The sequence below is a fragment of the Zingiber officinale genome, chromosome 11A (assembly GCF_018446385.1).
Source record: "Zingiber officinale cultivar Zhangliang chromosome 11A, Zo_v1.1, whole genome shotgun sequence".
Taxonomy (NCBI): Eukaryota; Viridiplantae; Streptophyta; class Magnoliopsida; order Zingiberales; family Zingiberaceae; genus Zingiber; species Zingiber officinale.
The window spans coordinates 87897600-87924277 of record NC_056006.1 but is presented as its reverse complement, the minus strand read 5'-3'; the positions used below and the strand labels follow the sequence as shown (position 1 = coordinate 87924277).

The window sequence follows — 26678 nt, the reverse complement described above, 5'->3', positions numbered from 1 at the left end:
AATTCAGTAATCACCAGTTCCTTATCCACCTCGACGCTGTTTAGATATTGTAATTAACTCCATCACAATCTTGTCAAATGAATAAATAACTTGGCCATCAGTGACCATCTATCTCTATCAGTAAGCAATTAGTTGAGTCGAACCGTGCATGCACTTCGCTCGAATAAGTTTGTTTGCTGCCTCCATGGTCAAGTGTCAACGTACGTACAGTTGAGCCGGGACAGGCGATAGTCAATATGGTTGTTCTAGATGGATGGTTAACTATATATATATATATATATATATATATAAAACTTACTCTTCAGACCTTAATAATTAACTGATTAGATAGGATTGCATGCAAAATCTAACTCTTTGAAGAAGAAGATTGAGACAAAGTCGAGACTAAGCAGTCAGCGATCGATAACTACATCAAGGAAAAAACAAAATTCTTCTCATGAGGAATCCATTAAGAGGAGAAGCTAGAAATACATCTTCAAAAGGACAAGCATAGTATTCACCTTACTACTAGGAGCTAGCTAGATGGTTTTTCATTAATAGTAAAGGTTCAAGCCTCTTTTAAATGAGCAGATGATTGAACTAATTAAAGAGTTCTCTAAAAAAAATGGGCTAGAAGTTTAGATGCTAGCATGCATGTACCTTGCTCTCTATCTTTAGTATTGGACTTTAAGTGGACTTCACCTCCAACTGTCTTCTCCAAGCTGACTTGGGAGGACAGCCATGTTCCCTAGATCATATCCTTCCACTTGCAGGACCATATATTATACTATATTTTTAACTTCACCACTGAGTGACTTATCATTGCAATTTGTATCAAGGAACGTAACTAATAATTGATCGACCAGTAGTGACCATGACAAGATAGTTAAAAAAATAAAATAAAAAATCACTATATATTTCCAAAGTCCAAAGGCAAAAAGGAACTACACCAATTCTTTGAGATACATTCACATAGGCAGCTGGTGTAGATAGAAAGAGGACAACAGGACCTGCGTCTTGGTCTTCTAATGGGTCCCTTACATTGTAGGATCCATGCAAGCAACGGACCCCACCCCTTCTATACCATGAATTAACGTTGCACATGGCTTGAGCTACCCCTCGCCTCGAGGCTGCAGATTCGGTAAAAGATGGGCAGCTAGGTACTCTTTAACACACCCACAAATTAAGGGCTCCCCCATATTCATTCCCTTCTTCAGTCAAGTAATTAAATCCTTTCGGAGTGGTTAAGATAAAACAGTTCGATACGGGGCCGGCAGATTCAATTCTTTGGCAGCTGTATGAAGTATTTTTGTTGGATAGCAGTTTTAACTCAACAGCGAACAGTAGCAGACCGAGGTGGCAGATCAAATCAATGTATGTATCATAAGCATAGATGGATATTGAATTCTAGTTAGTGTCTCTTAGCTACATCGGCCTCCAAATAGGTGGGGGCATTCAATTTCATGATCCAAACTAGCTAGGCTTCAAGTTAAGAATCCAACGTAACATACAGGCTAATTACGTACCATCTACATGGCGGGCATGTGAAGAGGCCATTAGCACATGCAGGAGATGGAAGTGGAAAGCGGTGAGAGGTGCGGGTTAAAGAACCATGGTCCCAGACTCCGTTAAGTGCGAGGGCAAAGAGAAGACCACGCACGCCGTGCCTGGCCGTCCATGTTCATGCATGTTTAGACTGCAAAGTACGATCCTGATTAGTGATTAGGTGGTTCCAAAATAACGATGACAACTGATAATTGCATAAATATTATTACTTGGAGCTCTATTTACCTTTCCCTGTTTCACGGAGGGAGTAAATTACCTAGACAAAGAACAAAGTCTTCAGTCTTCGCTAAGCGAGTCATGCAACACTCATCAAAACCATTCGACGGCATTTTGATGGTCAGAATATATATAATTGACCATTTAGATTACTGATTGCTTTTGCTGCAGGTGCGAATCATGGTTTGTGGAAGAAATATATCTCCCCTGCAGGGAGAATTAAAGCGCCAATAATTACTCACACTTGTTAGTTCGATCTCCACCAGCAGCATTATTGCTAGCTGATCGATGATAGTTGATGGTCAGGCTTCCTAGCTAGCTATAAGTTGGAGCTATCACTTAATGTGACAAATTTCTTAATCATCGATCAGGAAGTAAAAATTTCTACAAATCTAGCTAGCACTGAAGGAATACAAACAATCGTGTAGGAGATATGCATGCTTCAATTAAGAGACAAAAAAAACTCTTCCTGTGAGATTGACTGAATAGTAATAATCGGATCAGACAAGAGGATTGTCTTTCATGACACGCGTTCTTCATTACTCCATTATTCTGACCAGACTGAATTTGAGTGTCAGGTTATTACACGAGGGAAGCGATTGAAAGGGCTGGATTAGGTGGGAATAGAGTTACGTTACACAGGTCTCAATTGAACCTTCAATAAGTAGTGTGAGAATCTACGAGGGATATGACAAAGAAAACATTGAACAGGGTCCTCGAGTAAGATGGAGGGGCCTGCGGCCGTACAGATAGTAATAGGATACGCCTCACCTCCCCAACGCCAAAATTTGCTCCGTTCACGGGATTTTAAAGGCGAATAATGAAACCCGGCGTGGATAGGTACGCTTTGCCTCGCTGTATTGCATGTGAGGCTGTTTTGGCTCCATTCCTTCTACGGGATGAGAGAGAAACAGAGATTTCCAAGGAAGAGCGCAGCGCGAGGTGAGATCAGTGTGGGTGTGAGAGTACTCCTTCTCTCTCTATCTCTAAATCTATGTGGTACAGTGTCGGAGTCTCACTCAGTGTCCGCCAAGTCCATGTTCACCAACAAAGCGTCCGTTGCCCAACTGGCAGTTTTAATTTTTTTCATGTGCACCGAGGAAAGCAATGTGGTGGGAGGAAGGACGGCATGGACATAAGGACAAAATTAGTCTCGGATTAAATTTGGCTCTCATGCTCTTCATTTCATCTGTTTTCTCTGCTTCATTTCTCCCCCTCTCCTCCCCACTGCTTCCCACCACCACCGCTACTACTTCACATTGACGGACACTTAACACAGACAGTGCAAATACTATACTGGGGAGAGATCAAATACCTGATCATGCTGGGGGAGGAGGAGCGAGATGTCATCAGCTCAGAGTGCAGCAGTGGATGCCAATCTGGTTGGACGGCTTACTTAGACAACTCCTCCTGTGCCTTCTCTCTGCCTCTTGAGCATGAGAAAGGCGATTCCTTGGAGGAGGAGGAGGAGGAGGAAGAAGAAGACTTGTCGATGGTCTCTGATGCATCCTCTGGGCCGCCTCACTTCCCTGAACAGGATAAGCTCTCCCTCCACAGTATCAACTCCAGCACTTGCTTTGAAGGCAATGACTTAGTCAAGTGTGGTAATGCCAAGAAGAGGAAAGTTGAACCGGAGCAACAATACCAGGAGCATTGCTCTTCTCTGTTGGATGACACTGCCAGTTCACCTCTCGTCAGCCAACCCAAAGTATGAATGCAGATTTTGGTTGAAGTTCCACTTCGCCTGCTCTCGTTGGTTATTAACCTCTTGAGGTTCGCTGGTATTGCAGGCCAGCTTCATTAGTGAGGACATCAGCAGCTACATGAAGACCCCCATGGAAGGTGATTTGGAATTCTCTTGTGGCTACTCAGCTACCCATTTCGAGGTGAATTTTTCTTACTTCCATAAGCACATCTTCCATTGTTGCTCTGTGTTTCAATTGGTAGTCCAATATTGAGCAGAGAAACTATACGCCAGAAAAAGCAAATGGGCTTCCTTCAATCCACTTCTCTCGGCAAGCCAAGACCTACAAGACCAGTTAAGAGATTTCGATGGTCAGCATTGTCTCATGTTAATTATAATAAATAAATCTGGTTAGGTTCGTGTTATGTTCTTTAACTCATTCTCAATGGCTGTGGTTTGTCTGTCTTCTACAGATGTCAAAGAAAGAAAGTGGAAAGAAGATTTAAAGAGATTGACCCTATATCCCCTTCTCTGTAGAAGAAATAGAAGGATGAATCTACAGAAATCTCGAAGAGATCTCGTTTAGTTTGTCGTTGTAACTCTCTCCCTTTCTTCCCTCTGTTATTTTTTTTGTGGCGTGTCAATGTAGTTGGAAGCAAGTAGCCTAAGCAACAGAGGAAAAACAAAAATAAACAATCTTTCTGTCTTTTTTTGTTAATTTATCATGAACGAAGGTAAACAACACGAGGCCTGGCGTTTTTGTTTCAGTTATCGAGCCATCTTACCATGGTCTCGAAGGTACCACACAATGATCTTTCAACCTGATCTCCAACCCCCACGAGCACTCCAAATAGAACATGCAATGGCACCATGATGGTGGATCCACTACCTTCCAGCCTGCCATCACGTGATTAGAAAAATATCAATTTACTAATTTATTTATGCTACAATATTATAATAATGCTCAGGCCAAGAGTCCTATCCTATTAGCAAATTGTTCAAGTGCTGTGCCACAATATCTCAGAGAGTCGACACCTTGGAATCATATGAAGTGGTGGAGAAGAAGAGTTACCATAGGATGTCACTTGTCAACAGAAGCTAGACGGACAGTCGTAGTCACTTTCACTGCCAGCATGACATAGGAACAAAACACTTATCCATTGATGTGGGCAAGAATGAGGATTAACTTCTCGTGGATGTTAATGAGTGATGTATGTCACTTTCTCGTAAAAAAAAATAAAAATAAAAAAGAGAGTTTCTTGCTACTATGACTGCCTGCTGCTTTGTATAAAAAAGGAAGCATGCATGACAAATTCATGCATAGTGAGTTTGATCCAACAACCAAGGACAGGTGAAAGAGAAGCATGGGTACCTTGTTTTGGCTGCAGTACAATCCTTGCGAGATTCTTTCATCGTTTCCAGAAGAGCCCAAATTCTTTGAATTTTTCTTTTGAAAATTTCTCTGAATCGGTATCCAATCCAAAGCGGTATTAAGCAAAGCCTGAATTTATTTCTCATTTGAATGATCTTTTCTCAGAGATAGCGAGGACAGTGGTCTTGTCGTCCCATTAGACAGTACAAGGATAAAGCAGTGTCTATGTTTTCGAGGACAAAGTTCATAGGTGCTGCACCCTTTATTACTCTATTCGCAACCTAAGTTTACATGGTTAATTGAAGGAAAATTCCAACAAGATGCCGTAGAGCAAGTGCCAGACCCCCCATGTGGGATGCTTGTGCGAACTTTTAAACCTGAGATCCTTTAGTTAGATCTTCCATGCCCGGATCATGCGGCCAATATAATACTGTGATCCTCAACTCTTGAAGCCCAATATCTTCGTGTCTGTACCTAATGCTTTCAACACTAAGATCCCCTTTGGAACGGTCCTCTGGCCACGTGTCCTGTTACCATCTAATTTAATTAGTTTCTCTAGTCAACCATGGAATAAATAAGTTGTAAATCAAAAGAAAGACAGCACTTGGAGTTGGAGTTTGGAATGTTCACCCCTCTCACCTGTTGTTCTCCCAGCAAACTCTGACAACAGAGAGAGATATGAGAAGATGTGCGTGGCTGCAGTCACCTACCTACGTTGGATGAGGAACCAGAGACAGGTAAAGATAGACATCTCATTTCCAGCCAACCTAATAATTCATGTATCCAATTCTGTGAAGTTTTTTATCAGCCATCAACATGATTCAAAAAACACTTGTAGAGACTCATTTAAGCAGTCAACATTTTTAAATTTATCATTCAAATCTAACTTTTTTTTTAGTTGACATCAAATATTAAACCCTTCAAATTGACTATTAAATTAAAAAGTACTCATGAAAACCAGCATTCTTAGAAACCTAACCTTTTCTTAAACTTTATCTCGATTGATCTGGTTGGGTTATTAAGTCCCCACCAGACGGGAGCATATAACATATTACTCCATACCATACCTTGAAGCTCATGGCAAGGGGAGTGAGAATGGCCAGGGTGTATGAATAGGACTTGACTTGCATGTGTGCCCAGCCATCACACTCCTCTTCATGTGAGCGCGTGGACAGTCACACAGACACGTACTCTCACCTGCGCACATGCGCACGTGCAACTAATGCGGCTTTCAATGCCCGTATCGCCTCAAACACAGGCGTCATGTGCGCTAGGTCTGGGGCTCTAAGCTCCATGAGACTCTTAATCCGAGACAGAAGCACAAGCGGAGTAACATGCTCTCCTGGTAATCCCAATCATCTTTTCAGAGCGTCATAGGAGATTGATTTATTGATTCTTGATCAGCAGAAGCAATGGAACTATGGAAGGAAGGCAAATTCTTTGACCAGAGTCATTCCATCATAGACTCTTAAACCTGCATTCGTTTCAGTTTCCTGTGTAGGAGATTTCCAGCCCCTTGTAATCAATACACAGATCTGGCAAAAGAAAAAAAAAAGTGAAGGTCTTGATCACATATCCATCTGTAGTTTGTCTTGCAGTAAGTTATTGATTGACGGGCCAAAGAAAACAATAGGAGAATTTTGGAGGATAAAGAGGGGAATACTAGCTTCCCTTTGAAAAAGTATGACTTTAAAGAGGAGAATCATGCTATGTCCACTACTGCATCAACTAATTAGCTTGTGTTCCACATCAGAAGTGAGAATTATAACATGGATGCATCCTAAATAAATGCATTTGATTTAGTCTTGGAGACAATAGCATTTTTACTGAAAGACTTACATAAGGAGTCAATGAAGGTATTAGGAATGAATTTATGTTATAGGAAGTGAACCAAGAGTCTTGTACATTAAGTTCACTAGGGTGGAACTAAATTTATAGTAGTAGAAATTGTAGACTCTGCATATTTGTAATGGTTTTTTCCAGCAATAAGTATGCACATCTTCTCATTTATTCTCTTCAGAAAAAGATTTGAGTTCTCTTCTCTCAGTAAATCACAAGTGTTAAATTAGTAGGTGTTCAGTAGATATTCCAAGTGGTGTTCAGTAGTATCACTAGTAGGATTAAAACAGTACTTCTTGCTTTAACATAATTATTAAACTTCACTGTTCATTCACATCCTAAAAGATCAAGCCAAAAGTGGTCAATCTACAAATTTATGTTCTCAACATTTGGGATCTAGGTAAACCTACTTAAAATGTAGCTGAGCTCAAGAATTTTCCATACACTTCTTTCAGTGAGAAATAGACTGAAAACAACCAGGTAGGGTTTCTACGGAAGGATACCGAATGTTAAGTCATCATACATTGTGGTATCCGGTATTTGTTTATCAACACTCAAGCCAGCCACCTGAGCAAAATACAAAAAACATGATAAACCATCAATTTCTAGGCTGGATACACAGTAGTCCAATCGCCCAAATCAGAATAAACTTAGACAATTAACCATCAATTACCACTATACTCTGTATGGTTTCTGAATCTGACCAAAGCTCGCACTAACAAAAGAATCTTAAATTATTAAGTGCCTATCATTATCTATGAAGGTAGTGCAAAACTAGAAAAATATTGTTATTTGATTTACATATCTAGGTATTTCTAAAAAAATGAAGTTGAAATGATAAATATTTGAAGACACCATTTTGCTTGTCTGTAAGGCAATCCAGATTTCTTGAATCATATCTGAGTTCTTACAGTGCTTCAAATGAAACTAGGTATTTCTAGGACTTGATCGTTGAAAACTCAAGACTTTCTGTTTGGATGACTCAATATGAGAGAGTTTCTATAAGCTTAGTTAGAATTTATCACAGTAAATCCATTGACTTAAGATGAAAAAAATAACAAATATGCAAAATACAGCAACTAGAAAGTATATGTGGTCATCTTAAGAGAGTAACACTATATTTCTCTTTGTTTCTCTCTTTAGTTCTCTTCGCCAGAGACTGATTCCCCGACAGTCCTATTATTTCAAAACCCTTTTCAGTATTAATTCACTATGCATCCCTTAGCATCCTTCCATATATGGAATTATTTTGTTGAATTTTACAGTACTAGGCTTGCTGTCAGATGCAAAGAAGATAACCCAGATTGATCCTCAATCTAAGTTATTTTTGCCACAAGATCCAGCCAGTTTGCTTGAACCTTGAAACTGATAGACAATGTTTTTATTGATTGAAGACCTTAATCTCCGAGTTTATGATTTCCAAAAGTGAACAAGTTGCTATGTAGCACTCGGTACTTTTGCATTTTATAGGTGACATCTACAAGAAGAGAGAACAACACAGACATCTGAGAATATTGGAACAATCCATGCCTGAACTTTAAGCCTGAATAAACAGTCAGTCAAGTAATCTGTTTAAGATCACAAAATACCTTGATTGAGTGTAAATATATCTTTGCAATTCTAGAAGGATTATAGTTATTATCTAGTTCTAAACAGACTACCAACTACAGCTCATATAATGTGCCAGAAGACACATTACTGAGGTTTGGACAGACCTCAGAAATTCTGTGCAAGGTCTGACACGCATAGAGTTAAAAGGAAGACCTTGAAGGAACTTTCTTTCAACTGATATGACAACAGTCCTCTAGAATTCTGCATAAAAAGAAACAAAACAAGGAATGAGTAGTAACTTTAAAGTCTAAAAATCTCCTCAAGTTCAGAAACTAGCAGTTATTCCATCAGGTTTCTCTCTCAATTTTCCAGGGCAGGAGTCATATTCCTTCATTTGACTCTTATATATAGAATTGGTTCAATTAGCAGATTCAGATCAAGGAATAGAAGCGTCTTAGAAACATAACTAAAGTAAGATGTCAAAAGCATTGGAAAAGGAAGAGTACCTGAAGAATAACAATAATAACTGAGATTTTTTTTTGCACTACTTGTGTCGAATGCCCATCAAGCAAGATGATACCAACAGACAAAAGGCTGTCATATTACTATTTCTTTTATACAGCTTCTTGGAACACTGGTCCTATCATGCTAGCAGAATATAACAATTTTTCATGGCTGATACTTGCTAGTATAAGGATGCCAAGCGCACTCAAAGAGTCGTCACTACGATGGTACCTCTCCAACTAGGAAGAGTTTACAAATTATAATTAACAATGTATCATGCTGAATTTAGTGCACTAAAACTTAGCAATTGCATTTTTTTTCTTCTTTCAAACCCACTGCAAACAGACCAATCCAAGATCTACATGGAGCTCTACCAACTCTAGTTAAACTCTCATGCAGACTACATATTCATATAATATCATGATGGATAATGGTGATTAATTAAGTTCTTCCTTTCGATTTATAATTTTGTGGAATATTTTTAATTGGGTTGGACCATGGCGCTCACTTGGCTACCAAGATTCAAAAAAATGCGCCTTTTTATTGTAACGACCCGACCCCTCGGCCCCTTGGGCGGCCCATTTGACGGTCCCTTGGGCGGCCCAACTGGCGGCCCAACTGGCGACCCTTATGTCATCGACCGACGACCCTCGGCCGTGCCGTTACTCACTAGGACTTCCCACCCCTGGCCAGTGGATTTTTGCCTTCCCCAGGATTCAAACTCTAGATCTTCAGGCTAAGTAATAGAGTTTATGAATCCTGGTAGCCAAGTGCTAAGCCAAGAAGGTTGGAAGAGCTTATATATGGAGCCCTTCCATCCTTGCTTAGCAATGTTAAGGGGACCTATACGCATGCGCGGGCCGAACCCAAATCAGGTGATTTCGGGAGGTTCGAGCCGGAAATCCATAAACCGGGCGTGACGCACGCTATCATCGCGCGCAGGGGGGTGCAAATCCCCAGCTCGTGGGCTTCACGCTCATAGGCGGCCTGGTTTGTTTTTGCCAGTCTTTTCGCTGGCGAAAGCAGTAGAATTGGTTCTGTTCCACGAGTGAAGGAGGGAACCGACGCTTTGGTTTGCTCGCGAAGAGTTGGTTCTGTCCCGACGCTTTGGTTCGCTCGCGAAGCGTTGGTTCTGTCCCGACGTTTTGGTTCACTCGCGAAGCAGTGCTACTGCTTCAGGGTGAATAAATACCTGCGCACTCAAGCAGTATTATTCATTTACTCTCAAGCAGTCTGCTTTCTCGTACACTGTCTTCTTCTTTTCCGAGAGTTTTTCCTAGTCCTGAGGCTTGGTTTCCGCGATCTGAGGTTGAGTCAGAGAGCGACGTTCGTCTTGGAGTGCACCTACGGACGACGCGAGTGGTTGTCGGATCTTGGGAGAATTTTGCCGGAGAGCCTCTGCACCGTGGGCGGCAATAAATTCTCTAAGGACAGTCGGCACGCTGACGCTTCAACCGGAAGATATCAATTTCTAAATCTTACTCTTTTATTTACCTGCTTATTGCATGCTTACTATTTTGGTATAATTTACTACCGTGCTAGTACTCTCCTATCAACAACAATCTTAGAGAATTTATTGCAAACATCAATAGACAAGATGAATGATAGGGTAACGGGGTCTGATGAGGCTAGCGCCAGACCCGAGAAATTTTTCGGGCAAAACTTCAGACGTTGGCAACAACGGATGAAATTTTGGCTTACTACGCTAGGGCTATTCTCCGTTATAGAAACAGATCCTCCTTCACCTGATGAAGAGGAACCTGCCTATAGTGCTGTCTTACAGAGGTTTAAGCAAAAGGATTATCTCTGTCATGGGAGGATCCTGTCTGCCCTCTCAGACGTACTATTTGATGTATACTGCTCAATGACTTCGGCTAAAGAGCTGTGGAAATCTTTGGATAAAAAATACAACTCCGAAGATTCTGGTTTAGAAAATTATACTGTGGCAAAATTCCTGAACTTCAAAATGGTTGAAGGCAAATCTGTGATTGAGCAGACACATGAATTCCAAGTTCAAATTCATGGTCTTGCTGAAGGAGATATGTCATTACCCGAAAAATTTCAGGTCTTGTCTATCATCGAAAAATTGCTTCCAAGTTGGGAAGATTTTGGCATGACTCTTAAACATAGGAGAGGTAAAATCTCTCTAGAAGATTTGATGATTGCCTTAAATATTGAAGAAGAACATCGGAAGCAACATAAAGATGATAATAAAAGAATGCCTATGGATTTTATTCCAAAGGCAAACATAGTAGTCTCATCTGATAAGAAAAAATTCAAAAATCAGAAAATGAAGAACAAGATGAAACCCAAACCAAAGGTTCAAAAGAAAAATGGAACCAAGTCGTGCTGGGCATGTGGACAAGTTAGACATTATACCAAATTCTGCGCTAAGCAAAAGGACAAGAAGAAAAACCAGAGCAATATGTCCAACACCAAGGCACAAGCAAATGTTGTGACGGCACCAACGATAGGTTTGTTACCTTCAAACCCGAACTAAACTTGATCTATCAACCCAATGAATGGTTAGTTGATACAGGTGCTAATGTGCACTGTTGTGCTGATCGCTCTGCCTTCCTTACTTATCAGGTAATTGAAGGCACTTCCGTGACCATGGGGAACCATTCTGCAGCCAGGGTGTTTGGGATAGGACAAGTTGACCTGAGGTTCACCTCTGGAAAAGTCCTGTCACTGCATGAGGTGCATCATGTTCCATCGGTCCGTCGGAATTTGATTAGCGGGTCAAAGTTAGTCCGCGCTAGTTATGAGCTGAACTTTAAATGTAATAAAGTTGTAATATTACATTTAGGAACATTTATTGGAAAATGTTACCTTAATGAAGGTTTATTTAAACTCAATGTAGAAAATGCTACTTTAAATAAATTTACTGATATTGGTTGTTCATATAACATTGAGTCTTATGATATATGACATGACAGATTAGGACAAGTCAATTTTAATACCATAAAAAGGATGATGAATCTAGACATGATTCCTAAGCATGCTATAAATGATAAGAAAAAAATGTGAAGTTTGTGTGCAATATAAACAATCCCGTAAACCTTTCAAATCAGTCGATAGAAATTCTGATATTTTAGAATTGATTCATACTGACTGTTGTGAGTTTAACGGTGTAATAACGAGAGACCATAAAAGGTATTTCATTACCTTCATTGATGATCACTCTCGTTATTGTTATGTTTATTTGCTGAAAACTAAGGATGAAGCTTTAGATAAATTTATGATTTTTAAATCTGAAGCTGAGAATCAAACAAATAAATCTATTAAGAAGTTAAGGTCTGATAGAGGTGGAGAGTTTACCTCGAACTTGTTTCAAAAATTTTGTCAAGATGCAGGTATAATTCACGAGGTAACTGCTCCATATAGTCCTCAATCCAACGGTATAGCAGAACGAAAAAATTGAACCCTTGAAGATATGATTAATTCCATGTTAGGCAGTTCTGGGTTACCCAACTTCATGTGGGGGGAGGTTCTATATACTGCATGTCATGTGTTAAATAGAGTCCCCATGAGGTCTAGGGATAAAAGCCCATATGAGCTTTGGAAAGGTCGGAGGACAAGTTTGAAATACCTTAAAGTGTGGGGGTGCCTTGCAAAGGTACTAGTACCTGAACACAGAAGGAAAAAACTTAGTCCAAAGACCGTAGATGGTATCTTCTTGGGTTATGCTCAAAATAGTATTGCATATAGGTTTCTGATTATCAAATCTGAAATTTCTGGAATAGATGCAAATACTATTGTAGAACTTCGTGATGCTACATTTTTTGAAGATATATTTCCTATGAAGACGAGAACACCTCAGTCTATATTTGGTATTCCTACTAGAGATAATCTTACTGTCATAGAGGTTCCATTATCCGTAGTAGGTACACCTTCCTCAAGTCACTCTAGACTAGATGAATCTAGCGAGTATACAGAACCGAAAAGGAGCAAGAGGCAACGTGTGTCTACGGATTTAGGCCAGGATTTTATCACCTATAACATAGAAGGTGACCCTGTGACATATAGAGATGCTATGGCTTCTCCTGAAGCTAAGCACTGGAAAGAGGCCATTAAAAGTGAAATGGACTCTATTATCTCTAATGCCACTTGGGAGTTGGTAGATTTACCTCCTAGTGTACCACTATAGGGTGTAAATGAGTGTTTAAGAGAAAACTAAAACCTGATGGGTCAGTAGATAAATTCAAAGTCCGCCTAGTTGCTAAGGGATTCAAACAGAAAGAAGGGATTGACTATTTTGACACTTATTCTCCTGTTACCAGAATTACTACAATCCGAGTGTTAATAGCATTGACATCCATATATCATCTTGAGGTCCATCAAATGGATGTCAAAACAACATTCCTTAATGGAGATCTTGAAGAAGAGATATATATGGATCAGCCTGAGGGACATGTAGTCTCTAGAAATGAGAATAAAGTCTGTAGGTTAGTCAAATTTCTTTATAGTTTGAAGCAAGCCCCAAAGTAGTGGCACGAAAAATTTGATAGAGCTATGCTACTGTTTGACTTTGAAATGAATGACTCTGATAAATGTGTGTATGCTAAAATGAAAGGTGATAATTGTATTATCTTATGTTTATATGTAGATGATATTCTATTTTTTGGTTATAACCTTTCTATTATTAATGAGACTAAGACCCTTTTAAGTGGTAAGTTTGATATGAAGGATATGGGTTGTGCTGACATGATTTTATGGCTGAAGTTGACTCGTTCAACTGATGGAATAGCAATTTCTCAGTCACTCTATGTTGAGAGAGTATTAGAGAAATATGGCTATAGCCAAGTTAAATCTGTCGTCACACCCTATGATCCTTCAAAAACTCTCCACAAGAATAAGAGTGGTGTGACAGTGCCTCAATTAAGATACTCACAAATCATAGGTAGTCTAATGTATTTAACAAATTGTTCTAGACCTGATACTTCTTTTGCTATAACGAAATTGAGCAGGTTTACCAGCTTTCCGGACAGAACGCATTGGGATGCATTAGACAGAGTACTCAGATACCTAAAAGGCATTATATCCTTGGGCTTGTGGTATGGGAGATTCCCTGCAGTCCTGGAGGGATATAGTGATGTTAGTTGGATAGCTGACACTGCTGAGTGTAAAGGCGTTACTGGTTATGTCTTTACACTTGGAGGCGGTGCAGTTGCTTGGAGGTCTGTTAAACAGACGATTATAACCCGTTCTACATCTGAGGCAGAATTGTGTGCTTTGAATACCACAGTAATTGAAGCTGATTGGCTTAAGGGTCTTCTTTCTGAAATTCCCTTGCTGATGAAGCCAATACCTTCTATTTCAGTACACTGTGATAATCAAACAACAATAGCTCAGATTAGAAGCTCCAAGTATAACCAGAAACAGAAGAGACATGTACGAATAAGATTAAAATCTATTTGTGAGCTAGTGTCTCTTGGAGTGATGTCATTGGACTTTGTAAGTTCAAATGACAATATTGCTGATCCACTCACTAAAGGACTTGATTCTGAGAAAATCAAGAGATCCAGTAAGGGAATGAGACTGAGGCCTATCCTGATTTCACCTATAGCGGTAACCCAACCTATCTGATTGGAGATCCCAAGAAGTAGGTTCAATGTGGTATAAACAAGTTATAAGGGTGAACCGTAAGCATCAAATTGATTGAGATGTAATCTCATAGCTTCTTCCCTGGATAGATGCTTGACTGCTAGTAAGGATAAGCTTAGGAGCTCTTAATGAGTTCAAGGTCTTAATGACAGGATGCTCGCAGTACATCCTTGGAGAACTCACCTATGTAAGTGTAACTGTGTGGCCGCAGTGTGGGGGTCTAAGCAACTCTCCTTAGCACTTATTGTTGGTGCAATATCCCTCAGGTCAAAGTTGACCGGGTTGACCAAGCCTGAGTCTTGGTTTGGGTTTCGATGTGTGACAATACAAGACTTCGATGATATGGACAATGCAGGTGCAGTTGTTCATTTGGAGAGATTGTTTGGTGCAATTCCCCTCTAATCAGGGCCTGATCAGTTTGGTTGTAGAAGAGTCAAGTAGGTCAAGGTTGACCGGATACTTGACTGGAAAAGTCCTAACTGGGATGTTAGGCAGAAGGAAAATCCTGGTGAGTGAAGCCAGGTGAAGACCTGAGTGAAGTGGGTGAAAGTGAGTGAAGCGGCCAAGGAAGAGAAATCACAGTAAGTGAAGCCGGTGAAAGACTGGTGGTGAAGCGGGTGAAGACACAGTGAGTGAAGCCGAGCGGAAGAAGAAGTCTGAGTGGTGAAGCTGGGCGAATGAAAGTCTGGTGAGTGAGCCAGGAAGAGAAGTCCTAGTGGTGAAGCTAGGCAGAATGGAAAGTCTGGTGAGTGAAGCCACGGGAAATCCGGATGGGTCAAGGTTGACTGGACAGGAGAGTCAGTAGGTCAAAGGATTGACGACTTGGCAAGAGGAGAAAAATCCAAGTGGGTCGAAGGATTGACCAGACACAGTGAGAGAGTCTAGATGGTCAAGGGTGGATGCTAGGTTTTATGTACCAACAAGTCGTTGAGTGGATGTTGGTTTAGGGGCTTTGGACTTGCTTTTGGGCAAAACCAAGATCTGGATTGATCAACGGTTTGATCCAGCAGATCTGGATTGATCGACGATCGATCGATCGGGAGATGCGGTTCGATCGATCAGTCCTGGATCGATCAACCGATCGATTGGATCATGCCAATCGATTAGGCGATCGATCGTGGTCCCGAGCAGAACCCCTTTGGATCGATCCGTGGATCGATCCAGGTCTCAATCGATCGATGGATCGATTGGGGGTTTGTCGATAAGCCGGATCGATCAACCGATCAATCCGGATTCGAGCGATAAGCTCTGGATCGATCGGTGGATCGATCCAAAGCCTCCCTGATCGATTGGGAGCAATCCAATCGATCGGGATCCGACCGTTGGCGTCGTATTTAGCTGCAGGCGAGCGTTTCCTTCAGCAGAACTTCACCGATTCACTCCAGATACTCTTCAGCATCTCCATAGCTCTCTCCAAGCTCCAGATCGCCAGTTCTTGAAGATTCTTAGAGGCTCTTCCAAGTCAAGAGGCGGATCAAAAACAAGAAGAAGAAGTTAGGGTTAGGGATTTTATTGTACATCTTGTAAGCTTTTGCTTATCTTGTATTTCTCTTTCTTCTTCTTGTATTAAGAGTGTTGTAGGGCTTCTCCGCCTTTGGTAGTTACCATAAAGGAGTGTTATTCATAGTGGAGGGTGCGTGAGTAGGTGTGGATCCTTGGACTAGTCACCTCTTGTGAGGTGGATACCAAGTAAACCATCATTGTTAGCGTTGTATGCTTTTGTTTCTTATATTTCCGCTGCATATCTCTGAAGAAACGAGCAACGCCGACGACGAGCATGCGAAGAGCTATTCACCCCCCCTCTAGCTACTTTTCGGTCCCAACAAGTGGTATCAGAGCGAGACCGCTCTTCACCGGAATCATCGCCGGAAGGGACAAACAAAACAAGCAAAGCTAGAGGGTGAAGAAGTTGAAGAAATTCTACAAGTCGAAGACTTTATCAAAAGGCTCAACTTCAAGATGCAATTCCAAGATGGACTTGGATTTGACACAAGGGTGGCTCCACCGTACACATCCACAAGCTTCGATTCTTGGAGATCAAGAATCGAAAATTTCTTGATGATGGAGATAGAGCAATGGTTTGCTCTCATGGAAGGATTTGAAGCTCCAACAAACTCCAAGGGCAAGCCTCTCAAGAAAAGCAAATGGAGTCAAGAGCAAGTTCAAAGGAGCAAGGCAAACGATAAAGTGACCAAGCTTTTGGTCAACTTATTGCCAAGCAATATTTTGGCTCAAGTTGGAGAATTCAAGGATGCCAAGGAGCTATGGAGCAAATTGGCATCAATGCATGAGATCCCCTCCACTGCACCAATCCAAGACGAATCCAAAGAGGGCGACTCATTGGAGCAAGACCAAGAGGAGGACTCCAAAGTTGAGAGATGCTCGACTTCCGAAGAAGAAGTCCAAGAAGAAGAAGCTTCATCTTCGAGGGAATGCAATGAAGAGGGCAAGGAGGGAGCATACTCCTTGTTCCATGTACAAGATGAAGATGAAGAAGCCTCCACCTCTAGGATTGAGGGGGAGCAACCTTCATTGACACCGGATCAAGAGCAAGAAGAATCTTCTACATCCGGGTCAAGAAGAGAAGAGGATGAAGAAGCTTCCACCTCCACAAGTCAAGCTAAATCAAATGGAGGAGCATCACTATCGGATCAAGAGGAAGTCTCTACATCCACATCACATGGAGGACCAAGTGTCATCCCTACATGTGAAGGTATAAACAATTCAATTAAAAATAAAAATCACATTATATGTTTTGAGTGTAGGGAGAATGGGCACTACAAGAGCAAGTGTCCCAACCTGGCCAAGAAGAAGGGCCAAGTGGCATCCAAGGGCAAGGAGAAGCCCAAGGAAACGATCCCCGGAACAAAAAAGAGCAAGGAGCACATTGTGTGCTTCTTGTGCAACCAAAAGGGGCATTACCGAAGTCAATGCCCTAAGGGGAAGAAGGTGGTCAAGGCTCAAGGAGGAAACTCAATTCAAGGGGGAGCCTCCAAAGTAAAAAAGAAGGTAACTTTTATTGAGCCTACTCCCTTGAATAATGGTAAAAAGCATACTAGCACTAATTTATATCATTTTAATACTATTTACCATGAAAATAGGAGGCATGATAAAATTAAAGAAAATCATGTAGCTTATCATGCTAAAATCACTACACTTAGGGCTAGGAATGTAGGTAAAAGTCTAGGCAAGAACTCTAAGGATTTTAGCTACAAGCCTAGAAACAAAAATGCTCATGGATTTAATGGAAAACCAAAAACTAAGGACTTAGTGATAGAAAATCAAGTCTTGAGGTCAAAACTTGACAAACTAGAAAAGACCATAAAAAGAATGGAAAATATCCTTAAAGGGCAAAATGAGCAAAATCTAGGTTTAGGACAACAAGGGTCATCCAAGGGCCATAGAGGTTTGGGATACAAACCTAAAATCAAAAGGGATGTGCCTACTTACCATAGGGTTCCATATAGCTATGGAACCAACCCTAAGTCTAGAAGTCAAGTTAAGGATACAAGGGAAGTCATCCCTAGAAGTATCTTTGCAACAATAAATGTGACTAAGACCTCTAAGAAGTCTAAAAAAGTCACTAACAAGGTCACAAGGGAGGCTATCCCTAGAGTTGACCTAGAAAAAGTGACCAAGGCTTCTAAGAAGCCAAACAAGGTCACTAGGAAGGTATCTAGGGAAGTTATCCCTAATGAATACCTAAAGCATCCAAGGAGCACTAATAGGTTTTGGGTTCCTAGGAGCATCTTCTCTACCCCATAGATGGGTTAGAGAGTGTCAACTCTAAGCAAAAGGGTAGTTAACCCAACTTTGAAGAAATTGACACTCAAGGAGCATTTTCAAGGTTATTATTAACTTTTGAAAATGAAATAGATTTATCATTTACTCTTTGGAAGAGTAAAGTGTGCCAAACTTGAAGATATTGATTTTAATTTTATTTGGCACAATTTGAGAAATCATGAGAACTACCAAGTTGGGATTTTGGTATGTTCTTAGGAAATTAAAGGCAAATCTAAGCCTTAATTTAAAGTGCTACTCTTGTGGAAAAATGAAATATGCCAACACTTGAGGAATATGCTTAATTTCAATCGGCATAAATTAATCAAGAGAATTAGAAATGCCCATTTAGGTTTTGGCACTCTCTTGAAGCACTTTGGGCAATCTAGGGTTTAAGTTTTAGGATTAGCCAAGATTAAGGATACTCAAATAGGTAATCTAGGTATTTTAGTTATGCTAGACTTTGCCATGATTGTTTGCCCATTATATGCCATAATCATGTTTTATTTTTGCACTCATGCCTTATCATGAAAATACAAAAATACCATGTCATGTCATACATACATTATGTAGTTATAAGAAAATATTCTTTTAAAAATTATTTCTTTTTGATGTATGTCATAAAATTATCATGCATTACGCTTATTTTCTTAAAATTAAGGACAAATGACATTTATCAACATGTCAACAAGTGACATCCTAGGTGGATGTTCAATATCCACAAAATACCTAGATAGCTATGCATGATCCCTAGATTAGGGCAAAACCAAATTTTACATCTCACAAAGACCTATAAGATGACTTGTATGTGTTTTGTGCACAATAGATACAAGTGAGATGTTAGGATGATGAACAAAACCTAACATGTTGATTTAGTGCATTTCTTTGAGTTTTAAGTTCATCAAAACACATAGGTATGTGTTTTCCCATCATTGGGAAAGCTAATGTACAAGTCATGTGCATTAAGCCCAAAGAACATGATGGGATATTGGCTTTGAAAATGTTGTTAAAATGCTTTTGGAAAACCTTAGTGAAGGCTATCTTTTAATAGTAATCACCATTGAATAGTTAGACACAAACTCGAAGAAAACACTAAAATTTATGTAAGTTTTCAAGTTTGTGTCAATCTTTGAAAATATGATGTATTTTCATAGAAAACTATTTTTCCATGATAAAGTATACCCTAAATAATGTCTACACAAAATTTCACGATTTTTGGAATTTTGTAGAATTTTCTAGGGGTTTCTGAAGTTGACTGAAATGGAATTTCAACAACTATCAGAACTCCAATCGATCAGTGGATCGATTGGAGTGCCTCAATCGATCAGCCGATCGATTGAGAAGGCATTTCTCGCGAGCAAAAACTCGCTGGATCGATCAGTCGATCGATCCAAGAAGACTGAATCGATCAGTGGATCGATTCAGCAGGGTTCAATCAATTGGAACCCAACTCCAATCGATCGAAGATGCTGATTTGGGCTGGGAAAGCTTATTTTCAGCATTTTGAACCTATTTTAGTTTAAGTAATCATTCCAAACCCCTAAAAATATATTTGTATACATAAAAAGGGTGTTTTCATGTTGAAAACAAGGATGGATTGGTTAAGGGAGACTAAATAGAAGTTAAGGTTGAGTCTTGCTTAAAAGTTTGAACTTTTGAACCTCAAAACTTCTTAATTTGGATTTCCTAAAGGTTTAGGGATTCCAAGTCATTGTTGGTGCAATGACAGAAGTTACCACCATATCTTTAGGGGGAGAGACTCTTTAAAGACATGAAAATTATTTTTCATGAATCTTGGAAGGTGGCTAACCTTCTTTTCAGAATATGCTCAAGGTTGAGCGTTTGAACTTTATTGAGGAGTGGATATCCTCATTGTTCAAGTGGTTTAAGTTGAAAATGTTCAAGGATGGGCATTTGACTACATTAATGGGAGAATGTAGGGTTAAGGATAATGAAGGGTATGAGACTTTCATTATCGTGTTGGTCATAACGAATGAAGTTGTGAACAACAATGAGCAACTCTTCAGGGGGAGAGTCTCAAAGGAGAAAGTTTTCAACAAGTGAATTTGTTGATGTGTGCCCAAGGATGGGGCATGTTGTTGATGTGTGCCAATAGGAGGAGAATGAAGGGTTTAAGTTAGGACTTCATTACCTAGAGGGAGTTTGCCCTCTTAGGAGGAGAATGAAGGGTTTAACTTATGCCTTCATTACCTGGTGGCATGAAGGAGGTTTAGGCTATGGAATTAGTCTAACTTACAAGTGGTATTGTCAAACATCAAAAAGGGGGAGATTGTTGGTACAATATCCCTCAGGTCAAGGTTGATCTGGTTGACCAAGCCTGAGTCTTGGTTTGGGTTTCGATGTGTGACAATACAAGACTTCGATGATATAGACAATGCAGGTGCAGTTATTCATTTGGGAAGATTCTTTGGTGCAATTCCCCTCTGATCAGGGCCTGATCAGTTTGGTTGTAGAAGAGTCAAGTAGGTCAAGGTTGACCGGATACTTGACTGGGAAAGTCCTAACTGGGATGTTAGGCAGAAGGAAAATCCTGGTGAGTGAAGCCAGGTGAAAGACCTAGTGAGTGAAGCTAGGTGAAAGTCACAGTGAGTGAAGCGGCGAGAGAAATCACGGTGGTGAGCGGTGAAGACTGGTGGTGAAGCTGGGTGAAAGACCAGTGAGTGAAGAGAGGCAGTGAGTGAAGCTAGGTGAAAGTCTGGTGAGTGAAGTCGAGCAGTGAGGAAGCTCGAAGGTGAAGCTAGCGAAATGAAAGTCCTGGTGAGTGAAGTCGCGTAGAGAAGTCCAGGTGGGTGAGGCTAAGTGAAAGTCTGGTGAGTGAAGCGGACACGGGAAATCAGATGGGTCGAGGTTGATCGACGTCGGTGAAAGTCCAGTAGGTCGAAGGTTGGCGGATAATTGCAAGAGGAGAAAAGTCCAAGTGGGTCGAAGGGATTGACCGGACACTTGGTGAGAGAGTCTAGATGGTCGAGGATGACCGGATGCTAGGTTTATGTACCAACAAGTCATGATTGTGATGTTGGTTTAGGGGGCTTGGACTTGCTTTTGGGCAAAACCAAGATCCGGATTAATCGGTGGATTGATCCGGATCTGGATTGATCGATTGATCCAGCGTATACGGATCGATCACCGATCTGGATCGATCGGTGATCGATTGGATCTGCCAATCGATCGGTGATCGATCGGGTGAGTCCCCACGACAGAACCCCTTTGGATCGATCCGATCGATCCAGAGGTCCCAATCGATCGATGGATCGATTGGGGGTTTCTTGATAAGCCCTGGATCGAACAACCGATCGATCCGGGCTATTCCAGAGATAAGCGCTGGATCGATCGGTGGATCGATCAAGCCCTCCCCAATTGGGAGCAATCGATCGATCGGGATCCGACCGTTAGCGTCGTATTTAGGCAGCGATGCGTTTCCTTCAGCAGAACTTCACCGATTCACTCCAGATACTCTCCAGCATCTCCATAGCTCTCTCCAAGCTCCAGATCGCCAGTTCTTGAAGATTCTTGGAGGCTCTTCCAAGTCAAGAGGCGGATCAAAAACAAGAAGAAGAAGTTAGGGTTTTTATTGTACATCTTGTAAGCTTTTGCTTATCTTGTATTTCCCTTTCTTCTTCTTGTATTGAGAGTGTTGTAGGGCTTCTCCGCCTTTGGTAGTTACCATAAAGGAGTGTTATTCATAGTGGAGGGTGCGTGAGTAGGTGTGGATCCTTGGACTAGTCACCTCTTGTGAGGTGGATACCAAGTAAACCATCATTGTTAGCGTTGTATGCTTTTGTTTCTTATATTTCCGCTGCATATCTCTGAAGAAACGAGCAACGCCGACAACGAGCACGCGAAGAGCTATTCCCCCCCCCCCCCCCTTCTAGCTACTTTTCGGTCCCAACACTTATGCAACAAGATTCGGTGGCATGACCGTAATGCACCAACCCAGAAGGATTCAACCGTCGCCCGTGATGAGTTTTACCAATTGATTTTCACATATAAAAGGTTTAAGTTCAAGACTGAGTTCACTTCAAACCTATGTGAATAAGATTGGTGTACTTAGGTGAAAATTCAAACCGGAAGGTATTTTCACTAAAAGCTCATTGCAACCAAGCCTCAGGACAAGTCTCTGTTTTTCGACCAAAATAATTTGAATTAGTGAGGGATTGTTGAGTTTTGAGTTGAATTCAAAGTATTTTCTTGGTTTTAGTTGTTATGGTAATACATATGTGTATGCATTTAGTCCCACATTGTTAAGCCAAGAAGGTTGGAAGAGCTTATATATGGAGCCCTTCCATCCTTGCTTAGCAATGTTATGGGGACCTACACGCATGCGCGGGGCGAACCCAAATCAGGTGATCGCGTGCGTCACGCCCGGTTTATGGATTTCCGGCTCGAACCCCTCGAAATCACCTGATTTGCGCGCATGCGTGTAGGTCCCCTTAACATTGCTAAGCAAGGATGGAAGGGCTCCATATATAAGCTTTTCCAACCTTCTTGGCTTAGCAATGTGGGACTAAATGTATACACATATGTATTACCATAACAACTAAAACCAAGAAAATACTTTGAATTAAACTCAAAACTCAACAATAATCACAAGGTGAAGATTAAAAATGATAAAAAAAATGCTTATTGTGGACATAATAAAGGCAGAAAGCTAAGTTTGTCTATATATCTCCCCGTTTTTTTTTTCCTATTTTTAATAAGCCAACCAAGCAAGCTTTTGGCTTCCTTCTTGAAACAAAAAGGATAATATCCTGTAGCACTCATTAAAATCTCAACAAAAAAGGCTCAAAGATAAAGAAGTATTGACACTCCTGGAGCATTGAAGTAAAGCAAGATATTTTCATGCTTATCACAGGCCTCCTTGATTGGCTTGCAAATGTTGGTAGAAGAAGAAGTAATTTTACTCTTTAAATGTAAACTACCTCCTCCTCAAGGGAGCTATCGTTGTAATCAGAGTCAATGTTAGTGCAGTATGTATACTTAAAGCATCAGAAAGAAAGACACAAACTTTTTTGACATGAATAATATCAGAAGTCGTACCCAATTCGATATCTTCTCTCTCCTCCAACCATCCTCATCCGAGCTGTTACAGTCGTGGTCGATCCTGCCAAATTATTTGGTCAACGTTTACGTGATAGTTAATCAATCCTACTATGGATAAAGAAAGTAGTCAAGTCTAAACACATTTAGTGGTAATTATAAATGGACATGTAAGATACGATATGTGGACTCATCAAGATTAATTGAAGTAGTAAAGGGGGAAGTGCAGAGGAATGCGACTTCAAAGCAATAAGCCGCTTCCCCAACAGTAGTATGGAGGAGTAGCAACAGTAGATTCTGGGAGGTACTTGGCAAACATTAATCTGGTCCCGCTCCAATTCAGCGCTGCTACGTGCAAATCTCTCTCAACGCCAACCAAACAACAACTTCAACAACGACACTTTGAGCAGCCATCGTTCGCCATGGGAGAGGCATCCATTAAAAGCCCGATCCCGAGCGCGCCTCTTCCCTCCACTAACTCTCTTTCCTCCTTCCCTCCTCTATCATTTCAGCAGCGGAAAGACCAGCCATGCCGCACCCGCTGCTGCTGCTGCTGCTCCCCCCGCTGCCGCCCATACCCCCCATCGCTGTGCCGCGGGAGATCCGCCGGATGGTGAGGCTCACCTACCTGACCGCTCTCACCACCCTCATCGGCTACGGCATCTTCTTCGCCTTCGGCCTCCTCCGTGACCTCTTCCGCAAGCTCTTCGACTGGTCCGAGTCCGACGACCAGAAGGTGCTTGGCAGTTGGCTCAAACATTTCGCCGATTGTAACGTTTCCGGGTTAATGGATCCGGGTTGTGTTTGCTGACAGGGTTATGCGCCCATATGCCCGGCGTTTGAGGATTTCTACACCCGACGAATCTATCACCGCATCCAGGTCGGATCCGATTTCATTTTGGCACTTTTCAGTTTTCCCCTCTCTTGACTCTCTCTGTCTCCCTCCCTCTCTTTCCGTCTCCCCGTTCGCTTGTTCGTAGTAGCACGGGGAGGCGGGCCAATGGCGGAGGGACGAGGCGCTCCTGAAGACAAGTGGTAGAGGTCAAAAAGGAGTTAGTTTTTCGGGTTATCTTCATTCATTTACGTAAATCATCTGCGTCCAGTTCCACTCTCCTCGGATCGGTCGTCGATCATTCAATCTCCATCTCGTCTGCAACTGGCCTCAGTAGAAGGAGCCGTTCGAAGCAGAATGGCTGGGCTAAGGTGGCGTTGATTCAGATGGTTAACTAACATTTCTGATTGATATGACAGGATTGCTTTGGTCGCCCAATCGCGAGTGCACCAGATGCTTGGATCGATGTGGTTGAGCGTTACTCCAATGACAATAACAAGACTCTGCAGTATGTTAACCTTGCAGTGATGTTCGATCAATTTCAGAGGAAAGATATTAATTTGTGGAGGTTCTTCCAGTACTGCTAGAAGAATTGTTGATTGCAATTTGTTCATCTATGCAGCCGAACTACACAAACAACAAGATGCCTCAACCTCGGATCATACAACTACCTTGGTTTTGCTGCAGGAGACGAGTACTGCACGCCTCGTGTGATCGAGTCTCTCAATAAGTATTCGCCTACTACTTGCAGTGCTAGGGTGGATGCTGGTATGTAGGATTCTGCTCTCCTTAAGTTTTGGTGAAGGATGTTGTTGGCTTATGCTCGACGTGACTATGATAAGGAACCACTAAGTTGCATGCTGAACTTGAGGAATTGATAGCACGATTCGTGGGAAAACCAGCGGCCGTTACTTTTGGCATGGGATATGTGACAAACTCTTCCATAATTCCTGCTTTAGTCGGAGAGGTTTAAACTCAATTTTAGACTTTTTTTAATTAAAGTCCAAGATAAATTTACGTGAGTGATAATTCACACTCTTGTGCCTAAACAACAGGGAGGTCTAATCATTAGCGATTCGCTCAACCATAATTCCATCGTCAATGGTGCTCGAGCTTCTGGTGCCGCAGTGCTTGTTTTCGAACACAACAGTAAGCTTAGCACCTGAAGCATGACATATTGCTGAGCTTTTCTCAATGATGGGATTAAACTTGTGAAGTTTTTTTTTTATGACAGGCCCATCTCAGTTGGAAGATTTGCTGAGAGAGCAGATGGTCAAGGGGCAGCCCTGCACAGGCAAACCATGGAAGAAGATAATGGTCATTCTGGAGGGAATATACAGTATGGAAGGAGAGTTCTGTAAGCTACCTGAGATAGTAGCTACCTGCAAGAAGTACAAGGTTGGCCAACATTCTATAGCAGATGATAATTTGATGCTTTTCCTACAAGAGAATATGGAATTTCTTTCTTGATCAGGCATACATATATTTGGACGAGGCCCATAGCATTGGTGCAGTTGGAAAATCTGGCAGAGGTGTATGTGAGCTCCTTGGGGTGGATCCAGCTGATGTCGATATCATGATGGGAACTTTTACCAAGTCATTTGGGTCCTGTGGAGGTTATATTGCAGCATCAGAGGTTTGCCTCTTGAAGCATGAACGTAGTATTCCTTATCCTAAAGCGTGCATATATACAGTATACTGAACCATTTTGTTCCTCAGGAAATCATTCAGTACCTCAAGTACGCTTGCCCGGCTCATCTCTATGCTACATCCATGTCGCCGCCAGCAGTTCAACAAGTTTTATCTGCAATCAAGGTTGTTCTAGCAGAAGATGGATCAAACAGAGGTAAGAGTACTCAGTGCCACACCAAGCACAGTTTCTCAAGGCATCTAAATACAACTTGCTTTTGGCTAAACTAGGAGCCAAGAAACTTGCACAAATTCGCGAGAGCAGCAATTACTTTCGGTCGGAGCTTAAGAAGATGGGCTTTGTGGTTCTCGGTGACAATGACTCACCAGTCATGTCTATTATGCTCTACAATTTAGCTAAGCTCCCTGCTTTTTCTCGGGAATGTTTGAGACGGAATGTAAGTATGTGGTCAGGCAGTGTCGACATATAGATTTTGTGCTATAGACTCGTGATCCATGATTTATCGTAGGTTGCGGTTGTGATTGTTGCATACCCTGCAACTCCAGTTTTGCTTGCCAGGGCCAGGATCTGCATATCTGCTTCCCACACCAGGGAAGACCTGATAAAAGGCTTGAAGGTAGAGAAAATTACTTGTACTTAAAAACTTGATTCTTCTACCTTGATCTGTTTGGAAAGAGTGCAATCTATGCAAGTAAAATCTAACTAGTTAGATTTTGATCTGAATTCTTTTTCCAATCCCTGTTGCTTAAATTTTTCAGGTCATCAGCGAAGTTGGTGGCCTTGTAGGGGCCAAGTGCTTCCCTGCCGAACCAGAGAAGATACAGAAGTTGGGTTGAAAGAAAACAGAGACAGAATAAGAGGCATCGATCATACTGGAATATAGTTGTGTTACTACCTTTCCATCATCAAATGTAGATTAATTACTCGTTTGGGCAAAGCCTTAAGTTCATATATTATTCAATATTTATCAGAAGCAAGCATTGTTCTTATCCAATTATTAACAATTGTATGTAAACGGTGTGGATAATTAGAATATAGC

General features: G+C 41.3%; 2 protein-coding genes and 1 long non-coding RNA gene across 7 annotated transcripts; 2 read left to right on the top strand and 1 right to left on the bottom strand.

The window, feature by feature from the left end:
• Positions 1-833: 833 nt before the first annotated feature.
• LOC122031725 lies at positions 834-23911 on the bottom strand. Of its 4 annotated transcripts, XR_006125841.1 has the most exons (9): positions 23465-23895; positions 23157-23220; positions 5885-6352; positions 5457-5584; positions 4818-5344; positions 4231-4342; positions 3077-3788; positions 1771-1968; positions 834-1675 (listed from the first exon to the last, which is right to left on the bottom strand). It is a non-coding gene; the product is annotated as an uncharacterized LOC122031725 (long non-coding RNA). The 4 variants fall into 4 exon arrangements; XR_006125840.1 differs by lacking the exon at positions 1771-1968 and having other exon boundaries at positions 869-1675; XR_006125842.1 differs by lacking the exons at positions 834-1675; positions 1771-1968 and having other exon boundaries at positions 3650-3788; positions 5457-5527; positions 5797-6352.
• Positions 3083-4179, top strand: LOC122031724 (protein SOB FIVE-LIKE 5-like). Of its 2 annotated transcripts, none has more exons than XM_042590825.1 (4): positions 3083-3469; positions 3552-3647; positions 3724-3799; positions 3919-4179. In XM_042590825.1, exons 1-4 carry the CDS (start codon positions 3083-3085, stop codon positions 4029-4031), a joined length of 672 nt encoding a protein of 223 aa, XP_042446759.1. In that variant the 3' UTR covers positions 4032-4179. The 2 variants fall into 2 exon arrangements, with proteins under 2 accessions (XP_042446759.1, XP_042446760.1); XM_042590826.1 differs by having other exon boundaries at positions 3724-3816; positions 3919-4177.
• Positions 23760-26678, top strand: LOC122031723 (long chain base biosynthesis protein 2a-like). Its single transcript, XM_042590824.1, has 12 exons — positions 23760-23892; positions 23971-24036; positions 24408-24496; positions 24611-24756; positions 24831-24955; positions 25044-25137; positions 25223-25386; positions 25463-25624; positions 25708-25834; positions 25909-26075; positions 26148-26255; positions 26398-26678. Exons 1-12 carry the CDS (start codon positions 23767-23769, stop codon positions 26473-26475), a joined length of 1452 nt encoding a protein of 483 aa, XP_042446758.1. The 5' UTR covers positions 23760-23766; the 3' UTR covers positions 26476-26678.

What these genes read in the sequence shown, in the direction of transcription:
- LOC122031724 (XM_042590825.1), top strand. Translation starts at nt 3,083, where the DNA reads ATGCTGGGGGAGGAGGAGCGAGATGTCATCAGCTCAGAGTGCAGCAGT. An exon ending in CTCTCGTCAGCCAACCCAAA is followed by an intron (nt 3,470 to 3,551) that starts GTATGAATGCAG and finishes CTGGTATTGCAG; the next exon opens with GCCAGCTTCATTAGTGAGGA. An exon ending in ACTCAGCTACCCATTTCGAG is followed by an intron (nt 3,648 to 3,723) that starts GTGAATTTTTCT and finishes AATATTGAGCAG; the next exon opens with AGAAACTATACGCCAGAAAA.
- LOC122031723 (XM_042590824.1), top strand. Translation starts at nt 23,767, where the DNA reads ATGGTGAGGCTCACCTACCTGACCGCTCTCACCACCCTCATCGGCTAC. An exon ending in CCGAGTCCGACGACCAGAAG is followed by an intron (nt 23,893 to 23,970) that starts GTGCTTGGCAGT and finishes GTTTGCTGACAG; the next exon opens with GGTTATGCGCCCATATGCCC. An exon ending in GAATCTATCACCGCATCCAG is followed by an intron (nt 24,037 to 24,407) that starts GTCGGATCCGAT and finishes TTGATATGACAG; the next exon opens with GATTGCTTTGGTCGCCCAAT.